Source organism: Suncus etruscus, chromosome 10 (assembly GCF_024139225.1).
Source record: "Suncus etruscus isolate mSunEtr1 chromosome 10, mSunEtr1.pri.cur, whole genome shotgun sequence".
In the NCBI taxonomy this organism is placed as follows: domain Eukaryota; kingdom Metazoa; phylum Chordata; class Mammalia; order Eulipotyphla; family Soricidae; genus Suncus; species Suncus etruscus.
In genome coordinates this window covers 74,465,913-74,479,363 of record NC_064857.1, presented here as the reverse complement: position 1 = coordinate 74,479,363, position 13,451 = coordinate 74,465,913, and the positions used below count along the sequence as shown (strand labels likewise).

At 38.5% G+C, this 13,451-nt stretch overlaps 1 protein-coding gene across 1 annotated transcript in view; it reads right to left on the bottom strand.

The window, feature by feature from the left end:
- TCF4 (transcription factor 4) overlaps window positions 1-13,451 on the bottom strand; it is a 379,623-nt gene that overhangs the window by 180,015 nt on the left and 186,157 nt on the right. The window contains exon 6 of the mRNA XM_049782162.1: window positions 5,989-6,053. Within this exon, the coding sequence (XP_049638119.1) occupies window positions 5,989-6,053 (65 nt within the window). The remainder of the gene's footprint in view (window positions 1-5,988; window positions 6,054-13,451) is intronic.

The following is a 13,451-nucleotide window of genomic DNA, read 5'->3' as shown; positions in this document are numbered from 1 at the left end:
AATTATTACAGGGGTGGTATAATCGGATAATTCTTGTAAGACTCATTTTTTTTTTCAAGATAACTAGTCTGATTTTCATAGTATCATTATTTTAAAAGTATAGGAAATGCTTTAGTTTTAAAGAACTCCAAAGAGACACAGAAAGCAAGTACTCTGGGTAAATATGATAAAAACATGATAGAGAAAATTCAAAGAGACAATAGAAGAAAACTGCATGAACAAAGTGTTAGATTAGACCCAGGAAACCATGGCTATTTTGCTGCGGTGATGATAATATTAAAATGAAATAGGTTAAGTATTCTTATTTTTAAGAAAAATATCGGGGCAAAATCTAATTAAATAAAATAGATAAAATTAGATAAAACAATTGACTAAAATATACATAGGTGCATACACAAAAATATATTAAATATTAAAAAAGCATGATTTAAGCATGGGCACGTGATACTTCACTTTATTATTTAACTTAAAAGTTTGTGTTCTATGATTAAACCATTTGAATAAAGCTTGGTTCTCCCTCTTGTTGTATACAAAGGAGCTGGTGAACATACAGAATAGCCCCTTTCTGTATTCCAAAAAATCCAGCTCATCACAAGAAAATCAGCAAGTATTCATTAACCAATGAGGAAAATTAGTCCTCATCTCCCTTTTGGAGATGAGGATTTTGCTAAGAGTTGGATTTTGCTAAGTGTTGCACTATTAGAAGAGGGTGATAGCCAAAGCAACACTACCATACTATTGCCCAAAACTCACGAGAAAAGCTGCACCACAAAGGCACCCATACTGAAAACTCAGGCACTGTGTCTAAAAACATCGAAATTCTCAATGCTCTGGTCCATGATTCAGACCAACACATTCAAAGGCAAGGCGTGGATTCTGATCTTTGGTTCCATTAGCATCCCACCAGAATCAAGGAATAGCTAGAATTCTCTCATCCTTTTGTTTTGAAAAGAGATTCAAAGAGAGGCCCAGACTTTTCCTTCAAAACGAATCAGAGAGAGTAAGTAAGGTAAGGAGGCCTATGCTTTGTCAGGTCTGCACTATACTAGAGAAGGGGTTCCAAAGAACTTGCTCTCATAATGATGCTCATTATGGAATTCTCAAACATTGCAACTCAGTCTTTTCTCGCTCAAATGGATTTCAAATGTGATGATCTGTTGGATCATCAACCAGGGTTGATCCTAATTCAGAATAACTAGACAAGACAAAGCAGGAAGGCCCTTCTTCTCAAGAGTTTACAGAGTTCTGTAAACCAGCATTCACAAACCACAGATAATGCTACAAATTGAAAAGACACCTAGAGAGGGAGAAAGCAGTGGAAGGAGACCATAGGCACCTGGAGGGGAGAGGTTCCTAGAAAGAGTAAAGAAGCGTTGTTCTGAGTGAACATGCACAAATATTGAAGTGTAAAGTCAAATTAAAAAAAAGTTATATTTCTATTTATATAGTCATTTTGATTTTAAAAAAGACAAAAATACTTGTTTTCTTTTCTTTTTTTTTTATTCTATTTTGGCGCTAGATAGGATAGAGGGGTCAAAACTTAGAATTAAGTAATAAGAGGAAAAAAACAATGCAGAAATGCACAAATTATTTTAGAACCAGTTACACATCTAATTTCAATGAACAATAAAGGGGGGGGGAGACTTGTATCATGAGTAAACTAAATTTAATTCAAAAAAAGACAATTCTCCTATAGGTCGAATTTTCTGAAATTTCATAAAGGTATCAGAGGTCAGCCTTTAATCTTAAATCCTTTCATTTTTAAGATCTGAACTTCATACATCTTTATCAGCATAGTCCTGATTTGGGTACTTTTGAGAAAAAAAAATAATGTAGATGAGGTTATAGCCTTGATCTTCTCTAAAGGAAACAAGACAAGGGTTAAACTTTCAGTTGTAAAAAATTGTATAAAGATGCCAGGGTCTCATTGATTTTCACTGCTCTTTAAATGTAGTACAGATGCATAATATTACAATGATTGAATTAGGGTAATACATCTAAAAGTTTTTTAAAGGGCCAAGCATGGCCACATCAAAATTTTAAAACAGGTCTTTATATTCCTATAAACATCCTAGAAAATCATCAGATCTAGGTAAACAATAACTAGAATTACAAGGGAGATTTCAGGAAGGCAAAGGCACAACTCTGAAGATTCTAATTTCAGGAAGTCAAAGGCAACACACACACACACACACACACACCCTTTATAATAATGAAACTATTGCTTTAGACCTAGGTTACACACAAACACACACACCTTTATAATAATGAAACCATTGCTTCAGACCTAGGTTACACACACACACACACACAAACACACACACACACACACAAACACACCCTTTCTAAAAATGAAACCATTGCTTTAGACCTGGGTTACATACACACACAAACACACACCCCCTTTATAATAATGAAACCATTGCTTTAGACCTGGGTCACACACACACACACACACACACACACGAGCGCACATGCAAAAACCATTGTTTTAGACCTGGGTAATATCCCTGAAAGAAAAGCCAAATAATTCCTGTTAATCAATGCTGAATTTCCATTTAAGGGGAAACTGTCTTAATAACAATCATTTGTGTTGACATCATCATCTCATTCAAAAACAGAAGATCTCGGCAAGATAAAGAAGAAAAAAAGTTTGTGATCATCACAAATGCCTTATTCAAAACAATGACAGAGGTCATTTTTTTTTCCTCCACCATCATCTATAATTGATGTCCCCTAGGAATGAGCTATTGGTTATCAAATTTACTATTTAAAACTTTACTATTAAAAACACACAACTTTATTTCCACTTATTTTCATTTCTGTCAGACTTTCCATGATAAATTTTATTTTCTCTGCCAATAAAAGTAGTACGAGTTTGCAATTTGGCAAGAACCCTTTAAGCCTGGGTGTGACTTCCGTACCCCAGTTGATTTAAGTTAGTTTGGCCATATTTACTGAGAACTAAAAACTTTGGCCGCTTTGATTTGCCTATTGATTTATTTTCTATATACTTTCAGCGCTCCAAAACATTCACTATGTTGATCTCTCATGAGCTTAACCCAAACGGCAGTACTGAATTTATGTTATCCCAGCCGTATTTCAAATGAAAACAATTAATAAAGAAAGAATGGGGTAACTTTGGTTTGGGGCGAAAACACCCACTTACTAAAAAGCTGAGTGTCTGTTACTTGGATAGCCAAACCCTGAAGAGAAACATAAACTGTGTGAATAAAGCTTCGCCTGCTGCATTTTCAGAAACACCCGTGCCTAAAGAGTCCATTGCTGCATGCAGGACAGCCTTGGCTACCTGTTGCTTGCCACCACTATGTCTCTCTACAGACATCAGCAAGTCCACGTGTCAGAGTGCTCCTCCTCAAAGTCCACAAGACACATTGTTAGAAGACAATAAATACAGCAGCTGTGGGGAGCTCCAGAAGACACATCATCATCGAAAGGGTTCCCTTCCAGCAGCTCTGCCATGTTGTATACAGGAGAAAACAAAAGCTTTCCCTCCTCCAAAGTCACTCACCTGGCCACACAGTGAGGAATCATTTCGGCTGGGATCTGCTATTTAGACTTGAAGCCCAAGACACCCGAGACTGTGCCTTTCTTTGGGGTTTCGCATAGCTGGTGTTGGAGAACAAGGATTCGAAAATAATTCGGCACAAGAGACAACTCAGTCACTGGAAGTCACACCACGATCTGTGCTAATTCTCAAATTTCACAGAAAACAGAAAGTCCCGGTATAGACAGTTTTTCTCAAGACCCTATTGCATCCAACAGGAAATTTCCCCAGACTTGCTCTTTCTTTATCCTTCTGTAATAAGACTGTAGAAGGATACTGCTGAGCCTGAAGCACAGAGACCGGGGCTTCTCCAAGACTCACAGCCCATGAAGCAGACAGAAATAAGCATGAAGCAATCTCCACATTCCCCAACTACATTATGAAGACTTTTTAGCCAAGCAGACGCAGCCAGCCTCCTAAAACACGGCAGCATTTTCCAGAACGCGATCATCTAGGACCGAGTCTGCCCAGGCCCAGAAATTCCACCAATACACACCAGTCCATCCACCCTTAGCCCCTTTCTTTCCACGTCTCACCTGGTGTTTGCAAAAAAAATTAACTTCAGTTTCACCCGAGGGAAGTATTTGCCACAAACCAAGGGAGGGTCTGCTTCCCTGTGCAAACACAGACAGACTCACACAGGCTGGATGATGCTTTCGCAAGTTAAGGGGCCTCGCGCTTACTCAGCAGAGGAAATCTTTGTGTCTGTGAGGAATCACGCCAATTCCTATTAGTAAGAAAGGATACAGGGGCGAGGAAGCCTATTCTCTCACTGACCAGAAAAAGCCCAGCGAAAACAGAGACCTCTGCCATGACCATCTGCAGAAAGGAAGGATGTTGTCAACTTTCTTCTCCCCTCAAACTCTAACGACCTCTGCCTTGACCCTCAGAAACCAGATACACAGGAATAGGCTCTTCTGCAGGAATTGAGAGCTTTTCCACCAGAGACTCAAGCACTAAGAGGCTGGTCGCCCGAGCTATCTCCCCCGAACATTTGCACTCACATTCCAAAGATGTTTCCGTTGCGCTGGAATGGCTGTAAATTTCTTTTCCTGCAGAATTCTTTCCAAACAAACTGCCATGAACTGCACTCTGCAGCCGGTGCAGCAGGACTCCTTAACCAAGCAAGGCTCTCCTCATCACAACAAATCTTTTAGAGGCTGAATATGACTGAACTGGTGGCTGGGCCAAAGGAGTAAACTTTAAAAATGCAAATATAGCAGGGAGGAGGGGGAGCCTCCACTAGAACTCCACCTTTTAGGGATATATGACAGATACGTAGAGGAAACCTCTTTCATTGGTCCTATTGCGATTACTAAAACGGTTTGCTGACAGTTTTCGGGATATATTAAATAGGCAGCTTAAAAAAAAAAATCTCAGGATATTTTTTCCCCACACACATCATGAAAGAAAATGGAAAGGTGAAAGGGGTTCGAGAGAGCAAGAATTCCCTTTCCAGCACAAAAAGAATGTGCATTCTGTTTGGGTGTATAATAAAGCAGTAGAAAGCTTTGAATATTAAAGAGTGTTATTAAATGCCAGGCAAGAGTTCCCAAAGAATCCAATGCACTCATAAAAAGAAAGTTAAGCTTGTTTTTAAAAATTTGTGAACTTGAATTAAAGCCACCGCTAAAATGAAAAAGAAAGCCTCTACAAACTCAATTGTCTTGAAACAAAGCTTACACTTTTGGCCATTGATAGTATTTTTAGACTGGGCTTTCTCTGGAGAGTTAAAAGTATGCAAATGCAGAGTGCATGGAGACACAAACACACACATGCTATACCTTTGTATTACAATGGCATTTTATTATTTAATTAAAGTACTCTTATTTTTCTAGCTCACGCATGCTTCCCTTGAGACGGCTTTGCTGTTAGCCTGCTGGCCTTGACTTCCAGCCAAAAACAATTCAGAAACAAAAAGGGACAACAAATCATATTTTCACAGACATTTTTATCCCTCAATACAACCCTGTTTTCACACAACATCATACAGCCCCTATGAAAACTATAATTTAGGGCACTCGCCACCCTTCCTCAGTCTCTGCCACATGGTTCCACCAAGTATTTCCAGTGTAAGAAATTCTCAAGTTCTAAATTGCAAATAAACTCCTTTGATAGAATCCCTTTAACCCACATCGCTGGTTTGCAAACAGTGCCACTGGTACTGGTTGACGGATTAAAAAATAAAAACAAGCCAGTGAATGCAGTCTAATATGGCAGGGCTCTGAAGATGAGGGTTTTTTTTATTATTTCCTAGCTCTATGCTATTTCAATCTTTTTTTTTTTTGAAAGAGGACAGTATCAGCAAAGATCCAGAGCATCTTAGTGTCACAATCTAAAATGTATAATTGAACTTAAAATTAAGAAACTGATTTACCAGGTAAACTCTCAAACCTTCCCCAAGAGAAATTCTCACTTACCTGGTGGCAACCCTGTAAGTTTGATTCTCTCCCATAAGATGAGTATGAGCCCCTTTCAGTTTTACCTGCCAAGAGAAAAAGAAAAAAAAAGAAAAAGAAAAAAAGAAAAAAAAAAAACAAATGTCAATTGTGTTTTTCCTTTAAAGACAGGTAACAGACATCAACTTCACTTCCCCGGTGTTTACATTCATAAAGTAGGCACTGCTGGCAATGTATGCAAGCAAGAGAGGGACTAGCACTGCCTCACTCAGCCTATGACAAACTGGAAAAAATATCCTTCATTCCTATTCTTAGCCAAACTGCTCCACACTTCCAAAAACTGTCATTCCAATGGCCTCCACTTTCTCTAGCAAACAAATTGGCATTCCTTATTTTCACTTTCTCTCTCACAAAATTTAAACAATTCCATTTTTATTTACACAGCAGGCAAATTATCTATGTAATGACCCTAGACTAGTAATTCCCATTGATTATATTGACATTTAATGGTGAGGCCAAAGAGAATCAATCAAGGCTCTCCAGATGGTGAATATAGTAAAGAAACTATTCAAAATTCTCCGTCTTTCTTTTTTAAAAATTCTATTTCCCAGGAGTAAATCCCATCATGATATGGAGAAATTTATACACTTGGAAAAGAGTGTTTGAAAAAATGCCTGACCTAAATCCAAGTTCAGATTCTACCAGCAGATCTAGCAGAACAAGGGGTAATGGGATGCCACTGTCTTGTTCCAATTCTGACAACACAGTTTTAAGGATAGACTGTTTTGCAGAGATGTACAGAACCTCAGATGCTATTTGCCACACCAAAGGATATGCTCAAGGCTGATCACTCATTTCTTGCAAAATACATTTTGTTTTAATAATCCAACTAAACATGATCATGATCATGAAAATCACTATAAGAGATCTAAACAACAGAGTTTGGCTAGTGACATGAAGAATCAGCACAGAAAGCCAGTCCATAACTTGTCTTTAAAAGGGAGCAGTGACAAATCAGGCACCCAGAACACAAATCCCACCCCACTTCCAAGACTGAAGAAGACTTCTTAGAAACAAGATCTTTCAAGTGCAGTGGATTTTATACCGTTGGCTACACTATTCATCTTCCCAAAAGGAAAATTCAACACTAGCATTTTAAGGGACCAAATAAAAGTATATAACCTCTGAATTTTCCCTTCTTAACTCAAGTTACCACAAATGCTAAAAGTAATAGTGACTTAAAATTTTCTCAATAGCCAAATTTGACTTTCTGAAGCCATATAAAAACTTCAATATGGCTAACAGTATGTCCTTCAGTGAATACATATGTATATATTACTTGTATTATTACATATAAAGATGAATTACAAGAAAGCAAAACTGAGTTTAAAATTAACCCACTCAACCCCACTGATTTCAATGAATCATACATGGGAATATAGTCCTTTGTCCCATTTCTGATAGAGAGTTGAATGCAATATAGAAAATCAATGCCCATATCAGTTTCAATTTCAATGAAATAAGATACCATCTCACAGACTGTTCATTCTGGGAGATCTAAGAGAATAACTTGTATTGCCTGATGATTTAACACTGAAGAAAAGACACACTTATGCATTTCAAAAGCACAAATGGTTAGTTGTTCTGATATATTTACTCTTCCATGTAAGTCAAATGTAAGAATACTTTCTAGCTTCTCTGTAAATATTGCCAACAGGAACAACTCAACCTTTATGAGCTACAAAATGGTGAATGAATTTCTTAGTGGTTTGTACCTTAAAAGCTTCGATGCAAATATTACAATCTTCACTTTAACATAATATTCACTTTGATCAACTAGAAGGTCAAAGAGGGGATATATAGAAATGTAGTCAGGAAGATTCAGACGCAGTAGAATTTATTCTAACTTCCTTGGGGATTGAATATCTGGTTGTCCAGCTTTGGTTGTTTCTAAAAATTAGGTTGTAAAATAGTATCTGAAGGTACAACAGCTATGGAAATACCCTCCCCCCCAGTCCCGGAAGAATTACTGAAGCTGCCCCCTATAGAATTTCCCTCAGCAATCTTTCCACATGAACTGTAACATCAGACCAGGACAGATAAATTTTCCTACCAGAATGAGTCTCGATCCAATAGGTAGGGCTGTTTTCCTATTATTTTATTTATCCTATTATTTTAAAGCTAGGCCAGTTACAAATAACAAGAAGGAGAGAACCAGAGGGAGAGAAAGACAGAGTGGGAGAATGGAATGGAAAGAGGGGGGCAGGAATAGAAGGAGGAGAGATGAGAAGAATATGAATTCATGCCGCAGAGTCCCTAAAGCACTCTTGGCTCCATGGGCCCAGCATTCTTCACTATCATATCAGATACAGACTGCTTAATCTTAATTTTGCTTGTTAAAAAATATTTATCCAGATACAAAAATAAACCCACTGCAAATTACAAGTTGTCAGGGTTAAAAATCTACTCCTGTTTGTGTGGGGGAGGATAAGAGACCAGCATAGACATGAATCATTCTCAGTAATTTGAGTGTTTCCATGACATCAATGGGCACCAGTCCAGGACTCTGTCGAAGTCTGCGAGGTACCAAAGAGGCAGCGCAGCCAGCAGGAGGCTGGGAGGTGCACTTTTCTTCTCTCTCTCTCTCTCTCTCTCTCTCTCTCTCTCTCTCTCTCTCTCTCTCTCTCTCTCTCTCTCTCTTCTCTTTCTCTCTCTCTTCTCTTTCTCTCTCTTCTCTTTCTCTCTCTCTCTCTCTCTCTCTCTCCCCTTTCTCTCCTTCTCTACTCTCCCTTTCTCTCTCTCAGTATACTCATTGTAAAGATTTCATCTGTAGCATCCACTTTTACCATCAAAGAGATGGCTCCAGAGATCATGAGTGAACAAATTTCATTTTGATAGTGTAAACCTTTAACTTTATTACATCTTTTTGTTCCCAAATTTAATCCTAAACCTTCTCTCAGTATTCAAACTCCTGTTAGGTAACCCAAGTACCTTCTCAAATCTATTTATACATTTATATAATTATTGCATTTCTACACAGAATATATTCACAAAATAAATAAATAAGGCATATATGATATATTCCTATTTCCTAAAGACAAAAAGCAGCCATCTTACAATGATACCTCAGTTTCCTGGAATATACATATCAAATACATTTTTCTGTGCAAACTATCCATTAAAAATTAGATATGACTATGATGTTGATTTTCTTCTTAAAATTCAGTAGGCATTTGTTGAAGATACTAAAATTTTCAAGAGCCTTCCTGACATATTTGAGTCAGACCCTGAACTATCTGCATTCAGAAACACAAAAGCTCCTCAATATCTACATTTACTCGCTGTCAGGCATGGATTTTTGTCACTTATACCAACGGGGCTGGGCTGGCACAAACTAGCTTCTTTCCTCCTTTCTCCATTCTTCGCTACTCACCTCCCCCCATCACTACAACCACAATGGAGCTTTGAAAGAGCTAAAGATTCAATTTTCCCAATATTTAAAAGAGATAGCAATGATGAACAAACCCGACTCATTCACTGCAGAATTTTCGAGACAACCTTCCAGTACTAGAATGCGACAGCCGCTGCGGATATTTTTTGGCACAAAGACAATGGTGGCAGTGCCAAGCCCCATGGCTAAAACTACTCAAAAGAGGCATAAGGGTAGCATTAATCGCTCAAGTCTTTTACTGCATGGAATACTGCTGTCCATATTTTAAAAACTAAAAGTACCGGTTAGTAACATTTGTCGTATGCCCATAGAGGGGGGTGGTGGTGGGGGTGGGAGTGGGTAGCTGAAATATAAACCAGAAAAAAAAATCTTGTCAGACGTTTGATTCATTTTATACCTAAAACGACCAAATGTCAAATTTTGCTGTTGGTGACGATTTGCCTTGCATGAAATGGATGATATGACCTAATGGAGTACACTGAAGGCTGAATGAAAGCTAGAGAGAATTTCATAAACTAAGTCGACATATTGGCTAAACAACTTTCTTCTGTAAAAATGATGTATACAAGGAACATGTAATACTATGTCACAATTTTTTAAATTAAAGAAGAAAAACGCTGAAAATGAGCAGACACAACACCCATCAATCAATCCTTCTAGAGACAAAGGAGATGAACACACAGCCCTTCTCTGGAACAAGACGGCATCTACAGTGAGCAGCAAACAATCAGAAAGTCAACACCTGTTCTGTCCAAAGTGAACACATCAGCTGCTACAATCTATATTTAAATCTGATTATTAAAAACAGCACCAATTGATTATCAATAAAAGACTGACTTGCTTCATCAGTTGCCCTTGAAAATCTACTCTAAGCAGAAAACATAAGCCTCTAATTTTCAAAAGGCTAATCTTGCTGATCCAGTTAAAGAATTCTATCCCTATAGGAAAAAAAATAAAAAAACACATTTTGTATTTGGGGAAGTACCACTGACAAATATGTATATTGCTCTGATTATTGTATTTTATATTAATTAATTTTCCATTTGACGTGGAATCTTTCTTCCAATATAGCTTTGGTATCCTACTCTAAGGGAATGCCGAAAAAACTGAGGTCAAGTATCATTTTAAGGAAAAAGTGATCGCTCTCCACCATTTCTTTCATAGGAACACATCTAAGTACCACCCTTGATTTTTTTACTACCACTGGACAATTCTAAGTCACCTAAAAGGAGAGACAGACAAGACCAATTCTACCAATCAATAGAATAATTTCAGGACACTGAAGACTGCACTGGTGGTGGTCCTCAGTCTGGTATTTACTAGGCTAGTGACATTTGGGTTTCTGGTCTTTCCCTCTTATAAGATCTCTTAAAAATCATATACAAATGCTAAGTGTTTTTGCCACCATGGAAAAAGATTTGCCTAAAAGTGGCACATAGCATCTAGGAAAAGCCTTCATGAAAAATTATGAAGACAATGCGGGAGAGAATGTTTAACTATTAATGCTCAATCTAGGAACTGAAGAGTGAAGCTTATTTTCCCCTACCCTCAGACTAGAGAAGTCATTTAATCAAATTCAACTTATGATAAATCTGTTCCTATTCCTAGTTACCATCAATGATTTTTTAGTGGCTCTAAAAGTTATTGTTTATAATTCTTTCATCTATCCATGCTTGCCCTGTCCTTCCTTGCCAAAATAAGAATAGCTGATGGTCAATAGGGATGGGGGTCTGTGGTAGAACCTTTGCATTGCATATGCGAATTCCTTGTTTGATTGTAGGCATGCCTCCATACTAACAGGAATGATTTGCAAGCACAAGTCAGGAACAGCCCCCAAACATCACTAGGTGTGGCCCCACAAGCAAATCAAACACCAACAAACCCAACAGCTGTGCCTTTATCACTTATTACCCACCATAGAGAGGGCTTATGCACAGTGATTATTCAATCTGTATAGCATCCCTGTGAGGCCAGTCAACAATATAAATACTATTCTCTAGATGAGGAAACTGAGACAAACATTAGTGGCCGAGGTCACAGGTAGTTAGCCATAAAGCTAAAGGACTCAAACTGGTGGCATAATTCCAAAGGTTGCACTCTCCTCCACACTATGCCATTCAACTTGCCTTTCAGCTGGGGGTGCAGAGGGCTCGGGAGGGGGTGGGGAATCTATAAATAAACAAGAAGCCCAATACTTAAGACTCAAATCCCAGAGCCCAAAACACTCATGAATTTGATATGAAATTAATGAAAGTGTCTTATAGGTGGTAATAATTTACATTTACATGGTGCTTTTACACCTAAAAGGCCTCTAGGTACTTTATAACTGTGCAAATGATATATTCCAGAAGCTGTGCTATTCTAAAATGAACTGCAAACCCTCTCCATGTTATTTCAAACAAAGCCTCAGTAATAGGGCATCAAATATATTCCTACATCTCATCCTTAAGTGAAGAATATGACTTTGGATTAAAATGCACTGAAGTGCAGCAAAGTATAAATATAATTATAATATAGAACATCACAGATAACCAGAGTCCTGAGGAACAAGACCCCACAACAGGCTCTAAGAGACAAAAGAGAAGTTAAAAAGGGTCTAACAAAATGTACTTTGGACAGAGTATATCTTGAGAAATCCCCCATAAACGTATGTTGCATATCAGTGTGTGAAGTCTCGGAAATTCTTGTTTTGTTTTGTTTCGTTTTGTTTTGTTTCGGTGGGTCACATCCTGTGGCGCTAAGGGGTTACTCTTGGCTCTGCACTCAGAAGTCAATCCTGGCAGCTCTGAGGGACCATATGGAATGCTGGGATTCGAACTGGGGTCCATCCTGTGTAGGCCGCATGCAAGGCCTTACTGCTGTGCTCTCTCTCCAGCCCCTGAAGTGTCTGAAATTCTTGCTGTTAAAGCAGTGTTTTCTATGTGTATTTAAATATACATATGGCTGGGTCATAAGGATAGCTTAAGTAGTTGAGCTCATGCCTTGCACAAAGGTAAGCAGAAAACCCAGGCTTGAAAGCAGGCACTGTCCCTTCCATGTCCTGAGTTGAATATAGTTCCTGAGCACTACCAGTTCCCCCATCAATTACACATATTTGTCCTCATTTTTTGTATTTAAAATAAGTCCTGTAAATCCTTATAAACCACTCTGAGGGGCAGGAGAGAGTATAAAGTGTTGGGGTGCATGCCTTGTGTGCAATCAGTACTGACTTATCCTTCCCAAGATCCATATCTGGCCCCACTTAGTCCCCTAAGCATCACCTGGTGTGGTACTGGAAGTCCTAGAGTGCCAATGTGGCGCAGATATCTCTGGAATTGTGGGCCAGAGCACCACCACATCTTTGCGCAAGCACTTTGGACTGCTTTCCGGGTTAGCTGAGTATTACCAGGATGAAACCCAGGCCTCCTATGCACTGTTTGGGAGGTCCCCTCAAAAAAAAAAAAAAAAGAAGAAGAGCCGCTGTTATAAAACTCTTAACAATGAGGTTACAGATAGAACAAAGAGTTAAAGTATTTGCCTTGTATGTGGTAAACCTCAGTTCAAGTCCTGGCACTACCTACAATCCCTGAGCAACTCCAGAACTGACCTTTGGAAAGGCAGGAATAAGCCCTGAGCTCAGCTCAGTATAGCCCCTTCCACTCCCCAAAAACTTTAACAGAATGAAAAGCCTGAGTTAATGTGCTTTTAATATTTTGAAATCATTTTGGAAGGGCCAGAGGCATAGTACTTGGTAGGGCACCTGCCTTGCACATAGCTCACCCAGGATCAGTCCTTGACTCTCCATTTGATTCCCCAAGCCAGCCTGGAGTAATTCCTGAGTGCAGAGACAAAAGTACCTCCTGAGTAACATCGTGTATGGCCTCCAAAAAAATTTAAATAAAAACATTTTGGACTATTTTATTATGTTTCCATGCAGATACGTTGTTTTCTATTAGCAGCTATTCAGTAAGAGAATATCCCTGATCTGAGTTTGGAGTTAATAATCGAAGTTAGAAAGAAATCAGAAGTAGGCAGTTATTTATTTTTCTGATTT